The sequence below is a fragment of the Bacillus rossius genome, chromosome 17, assembly GCF_032445375.1.
Source record: "Bacillus rossius redtenbacheri isolate Brsri chromosome 17, Brsri_v3, whole genome shotgun sequence".
Lineage (NCBI taxonomy): Eukaryota > Metazoa > Arthropoda > Insecta > Phasmatodea > Bacillidae > Bacillus > Bacillus rossius.
The window spans coordinates 29423426-29446839 of NC_086344.1; the positions used below are offsets into that span (position 1 = coordinate 29423426).

The 23414-nt window shown below is 36.9% G+C and overlaps 1 protein-coding gene across 3 annotated transcripts in view; it reads left to right on the forward strand.

Moving 5' to 3' along the window:
• Positions 1-23414, forward strand: part of LOC134540631 (protein Fe65 homolog) — a 244498-nt gene that overhangs the window by 85925 nt on the left and 135159 nt on the right. For all 3 annotated transcript variants that reach the window (XM_063383483.1, XM_063383481.1, XM_063383482.1), the window contains exon 3: positions 21646-21861. In XM_063383483.1, the coding sequence (XP_063239553.1) occupies positions 21723-21861 (139 nt within the window). In that variant the 5' untranslated portion in view covers positions 21646-21722. The remainder of the gene's footprint in view (positions 1-21645; positions 21862-23414) is intronic.

A 23414-nucleotide genomic window follows, 5' to 3' on the forward strand; every position in this document is an offset into this window, starting at 1 on the left:
GGCATGAAATTGTCGATAAAATTGAAGAGATTGATGATTTCACAATCATACCAGGTTGAAAATAAATGAAAGCATCTTAAAAAACGTTTAGCTGAATAAAATTATGTTACCAAAGTGCAAGAAGAAGCTGACAGGCGAAGACAGACTGTTTAAAGTGTAGAAAATACTTTGGAAATAAAAAAAAATTCATTTTGATTTTTTGTAGAACATTGTCTCAAACAAATACTTTCAAAAGACACTTTTCAGTGGCCTGTTTTACTAAATTTTGATAAATTGTTTAGTTAATATTTTGTTATACTTTGTGTTAGAATTGTAAAACCTAGAACTGTTGTATTTGTTATGTGTTCACTATTACATTTGTTATAAATAAAAACAATAATTTAAAATAGAATGAAGAAAGATATGGGGTGGTTGGTGTGGATCTTTCTCCTTTCTATTTTTTTTAACAAACTTTTGTTTCAGGGAGTATTATATATTTTTAAAATACTAAATCTGCTCAAGTCACTAAAAGTTTTTTTTTCTAATCAGAAAGTCCCTTTTTCCACTTTTTTAAAGCTTTTAACCTGTTACAAGCCCTGCATTTACCAGTGACGTCAACACTAAAAGCAACGTTGACACACTTCCATAGACATTTCGTTAACCCGAAAATGTTGTTTCCGATAGCTGCCATAACAGTTTAAAAAAAAATACATTCGCACTGAAATGTCTATCCGAATGAAACTATCGGATCAATCCGCTAGCGGAATGATTCCGACAGCGTCAAGATACCTGATACTAGCTGCAACATGATAACGTGGTTCTTCAGAGATCCTTAGGAACATAGCTTAGCCGAGAATGTTTTCAAAAAAGGAAATGAAGGTTTAATGTCAGTAGTTAAGGCCGGCTGTTTTCCACCCACAATGGTTTTCCATTTGAAGTGTCTATGGTTTCAGTATTTTTATTTTTTTTTTAAATTTTTTTTTGATAAGTTAAGGGGGAGTGGGGGTTCAGATGGTCAAAATACCACTAATTTCGAGCTATGGGTAATAAACAGGCTTCTTTCGTATCCATGAGGTCGGGGCATTGTGGAAATTTGCCCCGTGGTCAACTTTTTCCTCAGGGGGGTTGGGGGGAGTTTAAATACACCAAATTTTGAAAATTTTTAAACTTAATGCTTTTTGTATTTGGAGTGTTTGCAGTAAAAGAAACGTCGGGTTGTGTTAAGAAAATATGCCCGGGTAAGGAGGGTGAAAATTTCAAAAATATATTCTATTCTATTTAAAGTGTTTACGAGTTCGGTTTGAACTTCGATTTAATTTGCGTACCCGAGCGGATTTACCCGAGCACCGGGTACAGAAGTAATAATTTGGGAATGTCTACCCGAATTCGGGTACGTCTGGCAACACTGCTCAGCATTATTAATTCAAGACGCTGCCGTGGCACGTCGGCGCTAGTGCTTCATCCGGCCACCGCTAGATGGCAGGCCGCGCGCTGCGGTCGCTAGCGATCCTAGCGAGCTCCGGCGAAACTAGGAGTAAAGGAAGAACAAAAAAAAAATCGATGTTACGATAGGAACGTATCTTGCTAATATCCAATTAATGACAGAACTAGGTACACGGTATCGAATGAAAAGTATCGATAGTGCACTCAATAGTAGTATTGAAATTAAATTATTAATCGATACCATGAAGTATCGAAAATTTTACTTCTAACTTAAAGATTTTTTTTATGTTAAGTAATAAATACTGAGACAAGCGATAAAACAGTTAATACAGTTACAAACCAACAAAAAAAATTATTCGACAAAATATGTATCATAGAAACTGTGACCGATTGTAAAGTACCTAAACTTAAATGAAAATAAAAAAAATAAAATCTTAAGTTTTAACCTCTCATTATTCATTATAATGATTATTTGAAAACAAGGTTTTATCTAATCGTTTCACTGATAACCTGTTTCGTGTCTTTGACAATGTACTGTTTGCCCTCGTAATAACGTTTGGACGGCACCAATGTCACTTCAAACTAAATTTAACAAAAACATTTATATATATATATATATATATATATATATATATATATATATATATATAGTCCGATACGGTACCAGCCAAAAAGCACTACTATGTGTTAAAGTATTGATTCAAAAGTATCTAGTACAAGATTATCGGTGTCGAAAGAAAACTACTCGATGCCATACAGTATTGATAAATTTTCCGTGTCTTTGAACGGGACGACAAATGTAAGGGAAGTATCGTCTTGAAATTTCAGAAAGAAACCATAAATAATATTGTTGATGAGAAAAGTAAAATGGTTGCCGCCGATCTGTCATGTTGCCATCTGGGGAATTTATGTACCTAGTGTGAGACCAGAAACCAGAGTTCCTATAACTAACTATGTGCACTTTATTCATATGTTGGCACACCTGCATGAAGTGTGCCTGAAGGGGCCCGCCTCTTCATTCAGGTGCGTATCTATGTCGGCGAGGCGGGATGATAAGTGCGACGCACGCTGGTGCTTCTAGCGCGGTGTCTCCTCTGGACTGGCGCGCAGTCTTCTCGTCGTGCATCGAGCGGCGACCGTGACATTACACGGCGGGGAAATGAAGATAAAGGTGTAATGCAAGTCCCTTGAGTGCTTTCAAGAATCTATACCGTTTGTTTCACGCCTAAAGATTCCTCTGAAAACACGCGTTTCAGCCGTTTTAACTCTCTTAAAAATACAGTTTAAAAGCTTAATCGGAAATCAAAAGTAATTTTCGGTCCTCAACGAACTGTTGAATGCTTTTCGTAAGCAGACCCCACTTGGATATGTTTGAGCAGTTTTGAAATCGCGTTGTTTCTTTCCTGAAGCTCTGCGCACCATGTGTGTGCCCGGGTAGGCGGGGGGGCCTTAAGAGCGTATCACACGCGACGTGTTTTTCCTGCTCCAGCTCCCCGGGTGCTCCGCGGGAGTGGGGGAAGGTACAGAGCCGAGCGAGGGAGGGGGAAGCAGGGGAGGGCGTGTGTCTCCCCACCCCTCACCATTGTACTACCCCCTCCCTTCACTTCGTGCCGGGGGCGACCTTGCTGGAGGGGGACGACGACAGGGCGTGTGCTTGCAGGCGCCAGTCTGGCGAGCACCAGCGATGCGCGCCGCCATGTCTGGCGTCTGCCTCACCGGGAAGTACGCTTTCCCTATCCATTCCCCTGATCCCATTTCCCCCTTCCTCCTCTTACTGATGGGCATAGCGCATGCAATGCAATAGCCGTACAAGTTCCCAAACAACTCCACCCTTAAGGGATCCGCCTACCCGGGCACACACACAGTGCGCAGAGCCTGAGGGAAAAACAACGCGATTTCAAAACTGCTCAAATATATCCGAGTGGGGTCTGCTTACGAAAAACATTTAAGAGTTCGCTGAGGACCGAAAATTACTTTTGATTTCGGATTAAGTTTTTAAACTTTGTTATTAGAAGAGTTAAAGATGGCTAAAAAGGCGTGTTTTTGGAGTAATTTTTTAGGCGTGAAACAACCGGTGCAGATTCTTGAAACCACTTAAGGGACTTGCATTACACTTCTTTGTCGTCCTTTTTCCGTCGTATAATGTTACGGTCACCGCTCAAATTTCACAGCTATCCCACAAGGATGAGAGGCCTTGCGCTTAGAGGTTATACCGCGCTATAAATACCAGCGAGCGTCGCGCTTATCATCCCATCTCTCTAACCTCTACCATATGGCCTCCTTAAGGGCGGTGGCGGAAATAATAATTTATTTCGGGAGGGGTTTTGAGGGGGAAAAACCAAAGAATTTTTATATTCTTAAAAATTAAGTCAACTGTTACATTGACAGTCTCAACATGCCATTTTGTATGATTCCAGGTTTTATAACAGCTCACCTGACATCACCCAAAACAACATACTGCCTTCACTGATATATCACATTTTTTCGTAACTTCAGGCACTGCTTAAGAGGCCACTCCAGTGTTTCAGGGGCACTACGCAACCCGCGTTAACCTCATAAGATTCAATGCTATTTTCATTTTGCTTATAAATTATTAACTAATATAGATTTCGAAATGATGCTTGCTTGATGTGTAAGACAAGGATGCTCTTATCAAAGCCCCTTTCTTCAAAAACGTGCATAAATTATGGTTCAAACCTAGACAATACACTTACGCATATTAGTAAAGATTAGTATAAAACCATAATTTATGCACGTTTTTGAAGAAAGGGGCTTTGATAAGAGCATCGTTGTCTTACATATCAAGCAAGCTTCATTTCGAAATCTATATTAGTTAATTAGTTATAAGCAAAATGAAAATAGCATTGAATCTTATGAGGTTAACGCGGGTTGCGTAGTGCCCCTGAAACACTGAAGTGGCCTCTTAAGGGTTACAACTATCCCAAATTATTTTGCTTTTATTATTTTACTTTTTTCTCATGATTTTAAATAATTTCATAATATAACCATTTTTAATTGTTTATTAAAGGTTTTTATCAACTTAATATGCCCTTATTTGGGAACATTATGTCTGTCATGGAATTTAATAAAATAAAAGCACAAAATAGTGTGTTACAATTAACTTTTCATTGTTTTTAGTATATCATTCGTCGATCAATAAGAATTAGGTTTTTCCAAAACCCCGAATCACCGTTTTCTCTACTAACAGTTCGGGTTTTCTTCAGGCACAATACTCGTTGAAAAGTTTGTATATTTTACGTGAATTTTCAACAGTGTGACACTTTATTGTATAAAACGCCCTTAAAATTAGATATGTATATATATATTTTACTTGTTTGCTTTTATTCAAACCTAAATTATTGTGTTTTTTTTTTCTTTTTTCGAATTTGATGAAATGTTGCTACACTTTATATTCTTGTTAAATTTCACTAAACAGTAAAGCTATAAATTTTTCCTTTTGGCTTTGTGCACTTTGGTTTGCTGCCACAGATGGCAGCATCTTGGTTGCAAATTTCCGTTTCATGCGTCTTTCTGTTCCGTTCCCGAAATGACTCATACTTAGAGACCTGAAAAATTCGCGGGTTCATTTCGTGTTATGCTAAAATTCAAATAATTGTACCTTAGTGCTGCTTCTGTCATTGGTTCACTGTTAATCTGGAGGACTGAGGGCCAATTAAAAACCCTCACTCATAGAAGTGTCGAATCACAGGCCACCCAGTCGAAACGACTCACAAGTCAGCAGCCAATGAACAGTTGGCATTTTCCAGAGTGTGTAGAGGATATTGGAGTCTATCCTGGAGGTTATTGAACCCGCGAATTTTTGCGGTCTCTACTCATACTTAATTCCATGTACCGAGAGCTAAGATGTTACGCATCATTAAAATTACACACATTTGCTGGTACGCAGTTAATGCCGCAGTGTTCAGGCTGCATAGAACGCATTTGTTCAGGAAGTGCATCTTCTCCAGAATCGATCCGTACCTGGAAATAAACCGGAAAAGGTTGCCGTAGTGACCTTGACCGTGACCTTGAGAGGTTGACGGCTAGTTCCGGGAACTAGGGGTGGTTAGAAGCAAGGCGATCACGCTACGTCCGACATCAGTCGATAACGGCCGGACATGGAGGGGTGGAAGAAACGCTCACCCTTAATTTCATTATTTAATTTATTTATTCTTCTTATTTATTTTCATGTGGTGAAGTCAACTACAGATTTTTTTTTAAAAAATACTACGTTTACAAATTAAAACAAACATTAAATAAAAAAAACAAAGAATTGGTCTTTAAAAAATGACTAAACTAAGAAATTTGCTTTACTTAAACTACGGGAATAAAATATATACCTATATTTTTTCCTTCAATATTTGCTCTTCAATGGTGGTATGATTTCTTACACAGAAAAAATACAAATATAAATATAAAATGAACAAAAAAAGATAAACAAAAGCTATAATTTAAAAAATAATAATACCTATGTAAACTTTACAGCATTACCATAAAAACTATTAATATTTGAAACATACATACTAAACTAATAAATTTATCACATAAAATGTACATGCCAACTATACACACATACACACATTCACAAACTCGTACTTGAAATTACTTAAAAAATAAATAAACATTCACTACTCATGAGTACTTACGATGATTTATTTATATACGTATATATATTTTTTTTCAAGCAGACCTTTTAGAAAGTTGAGTTGAAATTTGCGTTTTTAACGATTTTAAACACTTTATTCACAACACCATAAACATTAATTTATTTTCACTAGATTAGCAGCATCTCACACAGCTGGCAAACTTATCTAACTTGCCCCCGTACACGTTGAAGTCATCTGTCAGTTTTAAATGCTTGTCTAACTGTCCTATCTTGCCCATGTTAATTATGCAATTTTTGTGTCCCATTGTCTCAGAAACTATTAAACCTATACCATCTATATTTTACATGCGTTATATTTTGTGTTACTATCGTACTGTACTAGAATCATTTAAAATATGTGATTTTGGGGAAAGTTATTCAAATTTTTAAAAATTATAATTTTTCCCAAATAAATTAATATAATTATTTTTGCAAATTAAATATTGTTTATCACAACTTCACAATTCTAGTACAGTAATTTCATAATTACTATTTTCAGCTATGGTATAAGTTTGAGCTTTGTAGCTTTAATAGTTATTGAGATAATGGGACTCCCCTTAAGGGGCCCGCCTCGTCAGGGGTGTATGTGTGTTAGTGAGGCGGGATGATAAGCGCGACGCTCGATGGTATTTCTAGCGCGGTATCGCCTCTAAGCACAAGGCTCTGAACTGACGCGCAGTCTTCTCGTCGTCACAGGATAACTGTGAAATTTGAGCGGTGACCGTATTTTTATATTACGGGGAAATGAAGATAAAGGTGTAATGCAAGTCCCTAAAGTGCTTTCAAGAATCTGTACTACTTGTTTTACACCTAAAAATTACTCTGAAAACATGCGTTTCAGCCATTTTAACTCTTCTAGAAATACAGTTTAAAAACATGATCCAAAATTAAAAGTACTTTTCGGGCCTCAGCGAACTCTTAAATGCTTTTCGTAAACATACCCCACTCGGATATCTTGTAGTTTTGAAATCGCGTTGTTTTTCCTGAAGCTCTGCACACCGTGTGTGTGACCAGGTAGGCGGGCCCCTTAAGGGGGTGCATTTGCGTTAAGTGCGACTCTCGCTGGTGCTTCTAGCGCGATATCACCTCTAAGCCCGAGGCTGTGCACTCGTCCTACATTCGAGCGGTAAACATGAAATTGAGATGGCGGAGAAACGAAGATAAAGGTGCATTGCAACTTCCTCGGGTGCTATCAAGAATCTCTAACGGATGTTTCAGGCCTAAAAAGTTATTCTCAAAAAAAAATGACAACGCATTTTTTAACTATTCCAAAAATACATTTTGTTAAATAAAATACGGAAAGAGAATTGTTTTTACAAATGTGACTTTTTTCTGCAAGATTTATTAAGAGGATATCATGACTATCCTAGGTAACAGCCTATTTTTTTTTTAAAACTTATTTGCCCTTCGCTGTTTTTTTTTTGTATCGCAAAAGTTCGTCGTCACGCAAGCTGGTACGGCCATGTTTGAATTCAGCTGCCAAAAATATCACTGTGGTGAGTGATGGTGCAGAGTCCTAGAACGTAATCGTATTCGCCTCTCAAAAAAAAAAATATTCAGTCACACTCTGATTGACGGATTAACCGCCGTATTCGTCAGTGAATTCAACGCGAACAGCCACCACACTTGGATATCTTGAGTAGTTTTCACCTCGTGTATCATTTTTGACGTGACAACGTCTAATAAATCGACAAACGCCGGCTGCACGCACGAAAAAGTGTCCCGTTATGCTGTGTCCCGTTACGCACATTGTCCCGTTATTTTGTGTCCCGTTACGCTCATTGTACGCTTGCGCCGCATCTCTCTCTCTTCCACTCGATTGGAACAACCATCGATTTGACTTTTTCGTGGCACATTAAACTTGAAACACACCCATTCGTTTCCTACTTTTCCTATCATCATCCTATCCTTAATAGAATAACACAGACTGGAAGAAGTTAAATAGCAAACATGTATAAATGTTATAGTTAAAATAATATTTTCGTTAAAGTAATAAACATACTTGAATTAATGAGTGCAAATAAAAGTAAATTTATCAATGAAATTGAAGATTTCATTTCACTCCTTCTTTGTATCCATACAAAATAGTGATAATTCAATAAAAATGATTCAATTTTATTCATAAAAGTATGCAATCATTTCATCAATGTTTTGTTATGACGTTGTCACGTTAAACTATCGTCCGTAAACCGACTTTACAGACAACCAATCTCTCTCTCTCTCTCTCTCAAATCAAGTCACTAATGATTCTCGCACTACAAACCACACGGCATAAAACCAAAAAAAAATTTAATTCGTCCCGAAATTATATCAGGATCTAGGTCTCCTGTTAGCAATTTTTAGGTTTAGGATCTAGGGCCCGTTAATACATTTATACTTTTAATAAAATATTCTATAAACTGTACTTTTAGTGTCTTGATATTCAGTGTCATAAAAATTAAGGGTTTCATAAGATTTTATTGGAGATGGAAAGTAGTGTTCCCTGGTTGTGTAAAAAATGTTAGGTTAACCACAATACATAACCATCTTTGGCTTGTAAAATCCTGGTACTAATTTACGTAAATACCCATCTAATGGAATACACACAAATTTGCATTTTTTTAATGGTAGCAACAATCAAAGCACATACGCACATGTACCATTAACCATTGCCTTCAAGAATCAATCTTCCACATTCAAACACACATGGTTACACATAAATTAACATAAAGGTTGGATATTAGACATAATTATTTACCGAGGTGTCTCGATTCCTTTGCATTTAGGTGCTACACATTATTTAATAGTTATGCATTCTATTTATTATTTATGATTCACGCATTATACAGAAATGTGCAAAACACACAACGATCTTTAAACGAGCGCATCCAACTAACTCAAAACTTTCTGAAAAGGGAGATGTGATGGGCTTTTTTTAATTTTTTCAACCTCTTTTCGTGGAAGATGGTGCCAAAAAATAATACACTACGCATTAACATAAGTAAGTGTGCGAATAATAAAAAATAACAAGGACTCCAATCTGACAGTGTAACATTTGTTGACTCGCAAAAAATTTAAATATTAAAAAAATAATTGGTTGTCTGTAAAGTCGGTTTACGGACGATAGTTTAACGTGACAACGTCATAACAAAATATTGATGAAATGATTGCATACTTTTATGAATAAAATTGAATCATTTTTATTGAATTATCACTATTTTGTATCGATACAAAGGAGGAGTGAAATGAAATCTACAATTTAATTGATAAATTTACTTTTATTTGCACTCATTAATTCAAATATGTTTATTACTTTAACAAAGAAATTATTTTAACTAATACGTCAATAATAAACATCTAAGTTGTTTCCTCAACATTAAAAATATTGTACGAGTCAAAATAATTATATGAATGAAGTAAAATCACAGTTTCTTAAAAAGTCATATTGTTAACAAATATTTATAAATGCAGCTCTGAATGTGAGTGACATTCTGAAGTTGGTACAGACGGAATCGTTAGTGTACAAGAAGCGCATCGTAGGCCCTGTTTAGTTCAGTGGTGGATCCAGAGGTTCACCTCGGAGGGGCACTCTAGGATTTCAGAATAGCCAGAGAAAAAAATATCTTAAAATAATTACTAAATTTGTATTTAATCTACTCACACTACATATAACATCCGACCACCAGATTTTATGATTCTACAAGAAATAATTTTTTTATATTAAAATATTTTATAGGTTTCGGAGACAATCTTTTTTTGTCGGCAATATTAATGTAGCAGAAAACTGGATTTTCGGGGGGGGGGGCGCACTTGCCCCTGGTGCCCTCCCCCCCCCCCTCCTTGGATCCGCCGCTGGTCTAGTTACAATCTTGTCTAGTGACAGCCCTGTCCAGTGACAGCCCTGACTAGTGACAGGTCCTTGGAGTCACGCACATCCTGGCACTCCCGCTCCACGGCTTGTTCTATAAAAGGGGGGGGGGGTGGTGTGGTATGGTTGTAGAGGGTGGGGGGGGGGGGGTGGGGGAGTTGAATCGGAAAGCCTACAACTCACGTAGTTTCGGTTCCCTGCAAGAATTTCCGAAGATTTCCGAAGTTTTGCGTTTTGGTGTTAACGCCACTTCAGCCGCTAAATCAGAAGTTTTGAATGAAAACAAGCATGTTGTGACTGACCTAACCTAACCTAACCCTTTCGATTTTTTAAATTTCAATTTTTGAGAGAAATCCGAAGTTGCACGAACGTGGTAGGGAACCGAAACTACGTGAGTTGTAGGCTACCGGGGCTGATCATGCGCGCGGCTCACGTCGAGTCTCTGACTATGGAAAGGGGGGGGGGGGGAGGGCGTCGATGACGTCATGCGCGCGGAGCGGTGAGCCGCAGGACGGAGAGATTAGACGTGACCAGGGTGTTCAAAAGGAAAAAAAAAAATATTTCGTACCAACTCAGGCGAGAAAAAAAGTACTAGATTTGAAAAAAAAATAGTACTAAATTATATTTTGTTATGGTTTTTAACAATTTAGGAAGTTATTATGACATTGCAACGCTCTAGCTTAAATTATCACACCACGCACACATACATTCCATAGTTTATTTTTTTTAAAATAATTACGCTTAATAATAAAACATATTGGAGTTACTGTAATATTATTATATTAAAGAAAATATGTACCTACTAGATCTGAGCGTAAACGTACTAGACCACTAAAAAACTTATAAAAGTACTAGATCTAGTACGAAAGTACTAACTGTGGACACTTTGGACGTGACCAAGGGCGTATTCGACTCGAAAACTTTCGGAAAAGGGAGAGGGGGTGGGCTTTTATTTTAAATTTATTTTAATCTCTTTTTGTGGAGGAGGGCGCATGGTACCAAACAGTAATACACTACAGAGTAACATAAGTAAGAATGTGAATAATAAAAAAATCATTTAACAATAGTATTTAAGTATTGGTAACTTATTTCCCAAATACAACTTCTTCTTTCTTGTTATGTTTCCACTTCAGAAGGAGCGGTAGGAGGCAGTTGGAATGGGAAGGAGCGAGAAAATGAAAAGTAGTGAGAGAATTAAGCGCAAGTGAGAGAGTTAGCGAAAGTGAGAGAGTGAGCGAAAGTGAGAGAATCGATCGGAAGTGGGAGAATCGATCGGAAGTGAGAGAATCGATCGGAAGTGAGAGAATCGATCGGAAGTGAGAGAGAATCGATCGGAAGTGAGAGAGAATCGATCGGAAGTGAGAGAGAATCGATCGGAAGTGAGAGAGAATCGAGCGGAAGTGAGAGAGAATCGATCGGAAGTGAGAGAGAATCGATCGGAAGTGAGGGAATCGATCGGAAGTGAGAGAATCGATCGGAAGTGAGAGAGAATCGATCGGAAGTGAGAGAGAATCGATCGGAAGTGAGAGAGAATCGATCGGAAGTGAGAGAGAATCGATCGGAAGTGAGAGAGAATCGAGCGGAAGTGAGAGAGAATCGAGCGGAAGTGAGAGAAAATCGAGCGGAAGTGAAAGTGTTAACCGGAAGTAAGAGAATGAGAGTACTGGAAGCGAGTGATTGGGAGAGCCTTGCGCCGCTGTTGCCCTGTGCTGGGCGGCGCCCGTCAAGAGACACCGAAGGTCGGTGGGGGTGGAGTGGGGGAAGGGAATAGTTCAGCCGGACACACACACGCGCGCGCCTAGTCTCCAATGTTGTTCCGTGTTCAGTGGCGTGCGACGCAGGGGTCGCTTCTCTCTCTCTCTCTCTCTCTCGCCATGGTCATCCACGGGGAGGACATCGCCATAGGTGCGTGTAGCTGGTTGTGATCCCGTCCAGAGTTTCCATCACGCAGCCTGCTCGGCCACGGGAAGCCTTCTTTTCACAGACGAGAGAGCCAAACGCCCGATCGTGCATCTTCGTTTTTACACGCTTTATATTAGCTTCACCTGTATGTTTGTAACCGACTCCTTTGGGTGCGATTTTGACCCATTTTAAACGGCCAGATTTCATTCAAACTTTGTATATTTATCGAGGACCGATGATAAGATTATTCCATTATTCAATTAGCAAAATAAGATTTTTGTCAATTTATATAACTTCACAATATTTAGTAGGCTTTGTTTATATCGCGCCAAAGACAAACTGAAAGAAAAGAGTTCGCACATTGTAAAGTTAACCATTTCGCTCATGTGCGAACTCTTTTTTTGTCATTGGCGCGATATAAACAAAGCCTACTAAATGTTGTGACATTTAATTAAATGAAAAGTGAGAGTGGGTTATGATTATTGTGAACAATATACTTTCTTGAAGAGAATATTATCTATATTTGTAAAAATATGAAGGAAAAAAACCGAAATAAGGGCTTTAAATGTTGTTTCTTTCGTTAAATAGAGAAACACAATTACGTCTTTGTTTCATTTTACCAATTAACCAAGAGTAAAACATTTTTTTGTTCATTGCAAATAAATATGGCGGTGTTGATAAAAGGATACTAATGGTCAATTAGGTTAGGTTAGCTACATTATAAATACTTTAATACATTGTGGACGGTTTATTTGGTTAGGATAGCTACATTAAAGATACGGGGGAAAAAAAACATGAACTTCGGGGAACTACGGGTTTTGGCTCTCGCGTCTGTGAAAAGAAGGCTTCCCACTCGGCCACCCGCGAAGTTGGCTCAGCTTCAGAAAAAAACAAAAACACGTGTTTTGTGAATCTGTTTAGGTGATTTTTGAATGCTGCACTGCTGCAGGAAATCCTACTTTACAATTGCGTTCAAATCTAAATATTGTTTTTCCATGTCATATTGTGCTGAGATTTCCACCACGAGGACAATTCCATGAAACATCCTTTTTGTTTTCTTTTTTTGAAGTGAAAACTTCTTTAGCCGCGTTGAGCGATTTTTTTTGGTAGGGGGTAAAATTTATGGGTTCGCGTCACCGACATGCTAGTGACGTGTTGCGCCAGACTGGCGACGCGCAGCGGCCTGTGTACATGTATACGCATATATACACTAGTACATTGTATATACTCGACTGTATCATGTGCGTGTTGGACTATTTTTTGGATGGGAAAAATCTTGTGAGTTCGCGTCACCGACATGCTGTAGTAGCAGTAAGTGAAGTTAATTTGACCACGTGAATACATGACCTAGGTCTGACATCACTGGTAAGTCATAGCTAGGTAATGAATTTTTACGTAATTTTTACATACCATTGACATCTGTTGTGACTAAAAAATGATGTAAGGACAAATTATATCATGCTGACATCATACTGATTTAATACCAAAAAGTCATTTTCTTACGTACACTTGACGTAGAAATTTTGTCATATTACACAATTAAAAGCAATGTTTTAAGTTTTCGCTTTTGTGAACATTCCCCTTAACGGTTTTGATTGTTTTTTTGTTTTTATTTTTTTTCTTTCTCAGTAGCAATATTAAATGTAGCGTGTATTGAAGGCAAAAGTTTCCAGCGTTTAACTCTAGTTTCGTTCTGGAAGGGTTAACAAACCCTCAACACCCTCCCCAATACACATACTTTGAAGAGCTTTATATATATATATATATATATATATATATATATATATATATATATATATATATATATATATATATATATATATATATAGTCACTATTGATTTGTACTCAGCCAAGCGAAGTAAAATTTGTGGACTTGGTACTTAGTATAGCCATTTTCTATAGTCCATGTGAAATCACCAACTTAATCCTCATAAATGTTTCTTTTATGTTGTATATAGGTATAAAGAAAATCATAGTTGTTGGATACTAAGGTCAAGTTATACCAGTATGTTGAAGTCAAATTTCTCAAGTTTTTCTGTGTGTTCCACTTTATTTAATATTTGTTTAGAGGGTTTGGCAGGAGAAACTTAAAATAATTTTTTTAATATAGAATGTCAAACGCTGAACTAAATAATTTTTAGTTCATGATTTGTCTAGTTTTTAGTATTCACTCCACACAAAACCATAACAATCGTTTGACAAGCATAAAATAAATCATGGTGTTTTGCGTTGCACGATTATATGTAACCAGTCATAAGGCTATGAATGTGGTTGCACATGTCACCAAAAGTTTAAGACCATCAGTGAATGCAAGACGATAATGTTTTGGTTATAAACTTTTGTTGGGAATTACGTATTAATTTTAGCAACACTTGAAATTCCCAATTATTACATCATTAAATAACTAATTGAACATTCATAATTTTATTATATAATACAAAACAAAATATATAAATTATAGAAAATAAATTTTTAAAAGGTTTTTGAAATGTTGAGGTTCATAAATTTAAACAATCCTGTATTAAAAAAAAACTGCGGCAAGACTTCGGTGATCTGTTTTAAAATTATTAATTAGTGAATAAAGTTACATAAATAAATAGCAGTTTAGAGAACAGTTTATTATCTCCTTTAATTTATATATGAGAAGATTCACCTTACCATGAGAGAAAATACATTAAAGATTTATTGTGGTTCATAAAGCCTCTGTCACATTGTCAAGCTTTCGCTTCCAATATGTTGTGTCAAATAAGTGGGAGAGTTATGATGTCACCGTGAACGTCACTAGCGCGGCCATTTTTTGTTTACAATTTAAATGACTTGAGTTTGCATTAAATACTTTGAATTTATGACGGATATTAAAAAATGTTGAATTTTAGATACAAATAGCCCATCATAATATGCCCACCACAAAGCGGAAATTATTTCCGTTTCCGTCACAACGAATCTTCAGAAAGGCGAAGAAATACACGGGAGATTAAAGAGCTTATAAAGGTAAAATAACTAAAATAACGTTAATATGAATGTTGTATGCGCAATAGTTTTATCAACTTTATTTCATAACGTAATACGCGTATTATTGTCAGTCAAATTTATAGATGTTTTGAAAGTTTAAAAGAGCACGGAAACCATAACCACTTCAAAAATTCCATCCAACACTGTGGTGCATTGTTTATTTAATTCTAAAATGGGATTAAAATTGTAAAGTTTGGCCTTGATCAGAAAAATAATTATATATATATATAAATTTGGATACTGTGACACGAGTTAAAATGTATTTGAGGTTATCTGTCACAAATTTATTCGATGGAAAAAAATTCGACGTATTTTCCCGACCTTCCTACTGTATTGGCAGGTATAGTTAGGAGACAAATATTTGATATGGCTTTAAGCAATTTGTGCTTGAACTTTATGTTAAATGTTCTAGTGTAGTTGAACTTTTGGTGTGACAAGACTTGTATTCGATGCGGGTCGAGAATGGAATGACAGCAGAGCGGTTGACTACATATTTGCTCGGTTGACATCGGCGATGATTTATCATCGTTCAAGTCGTCCACTGAAGAGGGTTCGTGAACCTTATCACATCTCCCCATTCTCTGGGAATGACCTCCAGTTGTCCTCCTCACTTGAACCGAACATTTGGCAGCTGTGTATTCCGAGTCATCAAGGCCGACGAAAAAGTTTTTTTTTTTTTTGACGTGACAACGTCTAATAAATCGATGAACGCTGGCTGCACGCACGAAAAAGTGACCCGTTACGCACATTCTCCCGTTACGCTCTTTGTACGCTTCCGCAGCAACTATCTCTCTTCCACTCGATTGGAACAACCATCGATTTGACTTTTTCGAGGCACATTAAACTTGCAACACTCCCATTCGTTTACTACTTTTCCTATCATCGTCCTATCCTTAACAGAATAACTCAGATTGGAAGAAGTTAAATAGGAAACATGTACAAAAGTTATAGTTAAAATAATCTCTTCGTTAAAGTAATAAACATATTTGAATTAATGAGTGCAAATAAAAGTAAATTTATCAAATTAAATTGTAGATTTCATTTCACTCCTTCTTTGTATCCAAACAAAATAGTGATAATTCAATAAAAATGATTCAATTTTATTCATGAAAATATGCAATCTTTTCATCAATGTTTTGTAATGACGTTGTCACGTTAAACTATCGTCCGTAAACCGACTTTACAGACAACTAATTTTTTTTTGGAGGGGGGATGTAAACGGTTTGAGTGTCGAGATTTTTGGCGTGTAAGCACCCTAGCTCTCGGTATAACGGCAATTATTAGGAGCAATTCCGTAAAAACGGAACGTAAGTTGATGGACGAAAAAAAGGAAACAAGATGGCAGACCCCACGTGTAGCCAACGTAAACCCGTATGTAGTCACATTCGTTAATATTAGGGGACGTACCAAACGTATGAATGTAACTTTATATGATACTGAAAGTACCCCTGCATAATATCTCGTAATAGTCACAGTAAAAAGTAATTTCACGTTTAAAATACGTAAGTAAACTGGCATTACAATAATTATAATAAATATTCTCCTTAATTCTGAATAAGCTTTGTTTATTATATAATAATGATGAATCAGCTCAGTAAGGTTACTGTTTGCTATGGGAAGTATTAATATAATGATTTCAGTCGTTTAGGCAGAAAAAAGGTACAAACACATACTTAGTGTTATAATATGTGTTTTAAAATGTTTCAGGTTAATATTTTAGTAAAGCCATAAAAGTATAACTTCTAAAGTCTGCGGAAAACGTACAGTATTAACTATGTAGAGAATTTTAAGAAGATGGACAGTATTGTAATGAAATTACTTGTAGAAAATCAGGACCAAATCGAGAATTTCGAATTTTTTCAATTTTTTTTTTTCACGTGACAACGTCTAATAAATTAATGAACGCCGGCTGCACGCACGAAAAAGTGTACCTAACGCACATTGTCCCGTTACACTGTGTCCCTTTACGCTCATTGTACGCTTGCGCCGCATCTATCTCTCTTCCACTCGATTGGAACAACCATCGATGTGACTTTTTAGAGGCACATTAAACTTGAAACACTCCCATTCGTTTCCTACTTTTCCTATCATCGTTCTATCCTTAACAGAATAACACAGATTGGAAGAAGTTAAATAGCAAACATGTATAAAAGTTGTAGTTAAAATAATCTCTTCGTTAAAGTAATAAACATATTTGAATTAATGAGTGCAAATGAAAGTAAATTTATCAAATTAAATTGTAGATTTCATTTCACTCCTTCTTTGTATCCATACGTAATAGTGATGATTCAATAAAAATGATTCAATTTTATTCATAAAAGAAAGCAATCATTTCATCAATGTTTTGTTATGACGTTGTCACGTTAAACTATCGTCCGTAAACCGACTTTACAGACAACCAATTTTTTTTTTCAAGTTTGGCAGCCATGAGGCAGCCCGAACCTTGACCGCCGCGTTGTCGCCCGCGGAAGATCCATACACAAGAAGTTCTCCGAACGGTGACGTCACCGCAGGGGGATCAATACGCGTCCTGCCAACGTCTTGTCGCTTCCTTCTCCCCCCCCCCCCCCCTGACACCTTCCACGCTGGTTGTTGACGGGTCGTTACCACAACGCCGAAATACCATGACGCCGAATGTAAAAATTGACCACAACGCCGACAGCTAGAAAACTGCTGTGTACCACAACGCCGAAATAACAACTGAATGAATTTGTGTGTGTTTCTTAAATGTACCTCAACGCCGAAATACCACAATCAAACCTAACCTTACTTAACCTAATCTAATCTAGCGTAATATAACCTAACCTAACTTAACCTAGCCTATCCTAGCCTATCCTAGTCTAACCGTCTAACCGTCTAACCTCACCTAGTCTAACCTCACCTAGTCTAACCTAACCTAGTCTAACCTAACCTAGTCTAACCTCACCTAGTCTAACCTACCCTAGTCTAACCTAACCTTGTCTAACATAACCTAGTCTAACATAACCTAGTCTAACCTAACCTATTCTAACTTAACCTATTCTAACCTAACCTAGTCTAACCTAACCTATTCTAACCTAACCTAGTCTAACCTAACCTAGTCTAACATAACCTAGTCTAACCTAACCTAGTCTAACCTAACCTAGTCTAACCTAACCTAGTCTAACCTAACCTTTGTGGCTGTCCTGCAATGACATTTTTCGGCGTTAGTGTATTTCGGCGTTGTGGTACACAGCAGTTTTTTCTAGCTGTCGCCTTTGTGGTCAAATTTGGTATTTCGGCGTTGTGGTATTTCGGCGTTGTGGTGCGTCCCCGTTGCGCTGCGCTGACTTCACATCCGCCCCCCCCCCCCCCCCCCCCCCCGTATTCAAGGTCCTGACGCTAAGACCCCGTAACCGTCTCATGCTTGGTCAAACGATGTCGATGGGTCATGGCGCCTCCTGAAACGTCACTGCACACGAGAGAAAAATTTTCCGTACTTTTCTCACTTGCCAAGAAATACCTAGTTTGTAGCACTACAAGAAAGATATTGCAACTTTGCACAACACATGGGTATGGTTATTCTTGCACGTATGAACAGTGGCGTACCTAGCTAAGGTGACTGGCACCCCTGGCCAGAATCGAAAATGGCGTCCCACTCTTGGATTAAAGAAGGGGGGGTGTGGGAGGGTTCAGTAACGCTAAACCGTCGCATCGGGGACTCCCCCCCCCCCCCCCCCATCTTCCTTCTCCGACGCCCTTGGCGGAGGCTATCCCTGCCACCCGCTTGCTATGCCACTGCGTATGAAATAACGTTTTTTTTCTTTCTCTCAAGATAATACTGAGTATTCCTCACGATAATTGGCGCATAATTTTACTTTTTAATTGATGTTTCATCCAAGCATAATATTTCTAAACCATGGAAAAGATAATCTGATTTTTAGCAAATACACTTTATTGTGTTGTATTATGCTTATTATGTGCGCAGATAACTTTTAACTAATGGAGGTACTGGGACAACACACAGCATAAATGCCGGAATAAGAATACGAACTCAGTATGACTGCGGACACTATTTTGCAGTGCTTAATTTGTTTTAATGTAAATGTACAAATTTACAAATATGTGTAAGTTTGAATGAATATTTCTGTTCCATTTACAGAAAAAAAATTCTAGTCTAGTGCAGCTATGTTTGTTTGACAAGTGTTAGGTATGATTTGAGCTTCCATGAAATATTTTTCATATAGGTCTGATTCTAAAATATATTGGAAGTTGGACGGAATCGGCCAATCTGAATCATAACCCAGCTAAAACAGAAATTGCGTCTGTTTCAGGAAATCTTTCAAATTGCGAAGAGTACATGGGCGACTTAAGGTGGAATAACTAAAATTTATCTTATATGAATTTAGTATGTAAAATAATTGCACATGAAAAGCATTCGGTCTGTCTACAACAGAAAAAAAAAACCCACAGGATATTAATTATTTTATGTGACGAATATTGATGTGATTTATATTTGCAAATGTTTTAAAAGTCGTGAAATGCACGAAAATCATAACATGTTCAAAATTTTTTGTCTAACAAAGTGATGCATTATTTTAATTTAATAAAATAATATTAAAAATGTAAAAGTTTGTACTATCTCAGCTCAGCAACTAGTTTGTACTTCGTCGGTGTTACAAGTTTTAAAACGTGTTAAAGGTTTATATCTCCAACTTTATTTGATGTGGATAGTCGGAAGCCGTAGTCATGGCTTACGTCAAATACGAACTAAGACTCCTTCAAAAACACTCTCCTTGACTAGCGATGCGCACTCAACCCAGTTTTGATTCCGGGATTGTAAACATTTCTGGAAGGCTTTCAGCTGCTCCGTCGTTGCCCTCTCGATGTCTGGAATGGCGTCAGAACGTTTTATATAATCAAAAAAAATCATAAATATACTATTTGCTAATATATTTAATTTAAATATAAATTATTTTAATTATAATTTTCTAAGACGTTACTTAATATTTAAATCGTAGTAAGAATGCAGTCTTCCAAATATTATATAACATGGGTATAATAATAGTTATAAATAGTTTTTATAATAATTAAAAAGATAGGTTCTTTATTAATAAATGTTAATTCATAAATTTTGTTTTACAAACAAGTACCAGGATTATTATTTTTATAAAAAAAAATATTGGAAACAAATACTTTTTTTGGCATCTTGCACACTTAATAAAATATGATTGTTTGAATTAACCTATTGCTGTATTATGAATTATATATTGAACTATACTGGCTCTGCTACAGCAGTCTACAGGCAAAACACATAGCTCATTATTACACATGTATCTCATTATAGGCACGTCATTGTCGAGCCTCGAATGGTTAAAAAAAAACATTGCAATAAGCATTGCCAGGAGACTAGGAGAACATCAACAAAGCAATAGTGAATTTTCATTTTGTAGTATCTAAATTCTTCTTTAATAAGTGGTTTTCTCGAAGTTCCGCATATATAGTGACCTTCCTCGTATTTGGGAGGTCAAGTGTGAAAAATTTCATTAATTTGTTTAAGAAACAAACAAATGGCTTCGCTCCTATGGTTAAAAAAAAAAGTACAGTGTTTTGGTTAGTAGAGCGCCAATCCTCTGTGCCAATCTATATTGATAAAAACTACAGAGCAAAACGGCAGAGCAATTATTGTATACTGTATACAATGTTTTATTTCAAGTGTTAGGTTGAAATAAACAACAGAATCGCAGTAAAAAGAAACATATTACATTGTATATTTATTTAGTTTTATCTTCTCAGTTCAGTCTGTATCTTCCATAGAATCTAGTGATCGAACAAGTCTTTTTGCTGGTGCTTGAGTTGGTACACTCGAAAAACTTGATTTACTTTGCGAGGCATTGAAACACTAAAAAAATACGGTAAAAAACCAAGTCAAAATGAGTAGAAATATTAACTAATCGACAAATCCAACTTGAAATGCAAGCAACCAATAAAATTGCCATTGCCATGGATAGACAAAATTTATCAAAAATTCTAAAACCCATTACCATGGGTACAAATACTGCTTCAACAATGCAGTAGCAAAATCTGTTCAGTCATTTTTAGCATCCAGATTATCCCAAAGGTACCATACTTTTTTCCAGGATAAAAATATATTGTGTCACTCTCCGGTGCACTATCTCTATGCAAAATATCATGTTGATCCATTGCTCCTTTGCTGTGTGAAAGGACAATTCTGCATAAATAATATTAGTATGATAATTAGGGATTAATGAAATACTGAATTATTTATTTTATTTAAATATCAAGGAGTATCTACTAAACTAATGTTTTTTTCAGTAAATAAAATAATTTATATTTAAATAAATAATTGGAATACAATTAATTTATTTTTAATTTTTAGTTCAAAAGTGAGCATTAGCGAGAATCGAAACTAGAGCACTGAGCAGCAAAGAAGTAAGTTACCACATAGGATGCGGTGTCATTGGCCAGTGAAACTAAACTTAGTATATAAACTGTGATTGAATTTTCAAAGTTTTTTTCTCTGAATTGGCTGGTCAGTACTCTTTATTATTTTAAAGGATGAACACCCTGAAGGTATACTACTAATGCACAGAGTCTCACGCCGAAGTGAATTTCCCAAGTCGTGCCCTCCTTTTGTAATAGGCCTATACAATAATTATTTAAGGTGATACAAGTGTACTTTAAAGTAAAGAATTTTCACATAAATGCTAACAACTGACAGTTTGTTAAATTACTGATGTGTGTACGAATACTATAAATGCAAGCAAAAACCAACCACGCTCTGCTACCACTGAAACTTGAAACTTAAAGGTTTGCCCATTGTTTGTGTTTACGCAGGTAAGCAGTAGTCTCATAGCGGCCACAAGCAACTTTCCCTGGCTCTCACCCTTCACCCCCTGTGCTGAGAGCCTGATATGTTGCGCGGCCCTTCGCCGCTGAGCCTGCGACTGAGTGCGGCGGACACCCGCAGTCCCTACTTCGCGCTGCTCGCCCTGTGCCAGGGCATGGCCGCCCTCGGGCCCTCCGTCGACGACGAGGACGACGTCTACCTCGGTAAGCCCCGTCCCCCCTTTTTTTTGATAGTTTCTACAACTGATCTACGCCTATGCCGGCAACGGGCAACCTGCTGCTCTTGTTTTCTTCTTGGAGCGTGGCCCATTGAGTCCATGGCGATTTGTAGATCTGTAGAGTGGGTGTCTGTTCTGAAGTTGAAGTCAACTGGTTAGCAATTGGTAGAGACCTGCAAAATTGGTGGTTTCGATGGCCTTCAGGATAGACTGCACATACCCCTGTACACTCGGGGAAATAACGCAAGTTCATTGGCTGCCGACTTGTAAGTCGTCTCAGCTGGTTTGTCTGTGATTCGATCCTTCTTTGGTTGAGGGTTTATAACTGGTTGAGATTCGTCCAGATGAATAGTAAGCCAATAGCAAAATTATCTAAGAGGTATATGTGTTTGAATTCTAGCCTATCACCGAATGAATCCGCGAATTTTGCAGGTCTCTAGCAATTGGACAGCCAAACGAACCATAGCTATATAAAGGCTAGTATCCAGGGTTACGACAGACAGGGAAGAGAAATTGTCTTCAAATCTTGGAAAACTCCAGGAAATTAACTTTTTTTTCTTTTCAAGAAAGTACCAGTAATTTTTCATAGTATCCTAATGTCCAAAAACCGGTATGTATTGTGGTCACAAATTATCTTATTTTAGCTTACTATCATTTATTAATCATTTGATTTTAAGGGCAGTCAAATTTATATTATATTGGATGGAAACAATCAAAAATGTTTTGATTCAAAGTGTGATCAAACAGATGTGTTTGTTTTATTTTTCAGATTGGTAGTGTTGATGGAATTGTAACCGTTCAAACTGTATATTGTGTAGGGAAACAATTTGTAGTCAATTCTGCATGTTATGTGTGTTTTTTAATAATTATTTTGTTTTAAATATATACATTGTCTTCCCAGATGTATAGATTATACAGTTTAAAAAAAGGAGTCAGTCTTCCCTACTCGCCAGAGACGTGTAACATCTAACCTTGGTAACGAGAAAACACGTGTTCTCATGTGGCAAATACAATTATAATATGAAACTCGAACACAAAATTTAACATAGAATTATTTAAAATAAAACCTAATCGTGAAACATATATGAAAATTATGTTTTCAGCTTTATTTCTGGACACGAATCACACGTAGTTTCCGCGCCCGCCGCTAGAATTTGCCGCTAAAGCATCTACGTCGACTATCGAATCATTCGATTTGCAGAGCGAAATGTTAAACTATACAATTAAACTGTGCCTATTAAAGCAAAAAAGACTTGGAAAAATACAAAACCCCGGCTTTGGACCTGATTTTTGACCAAGAATTTTATCAAAATACTGATCATCTTGTTGAAATTCGCTAAACAGTTAATATTACAAATTATCTCTTTGGGTTTGTAAACATTGGTTCGCGCCATCCGCCACAGCTGACATCACCGTGGTTACTTATTTCCGCTCCATGCGACTTCCGTTTCATTCAACACTGTAAAAAAATGTTTGTATTTTTTACAAGGAAAATTCTTGGAAACCCTGTTGCCAACAAAATCACTGTACAATTACCAG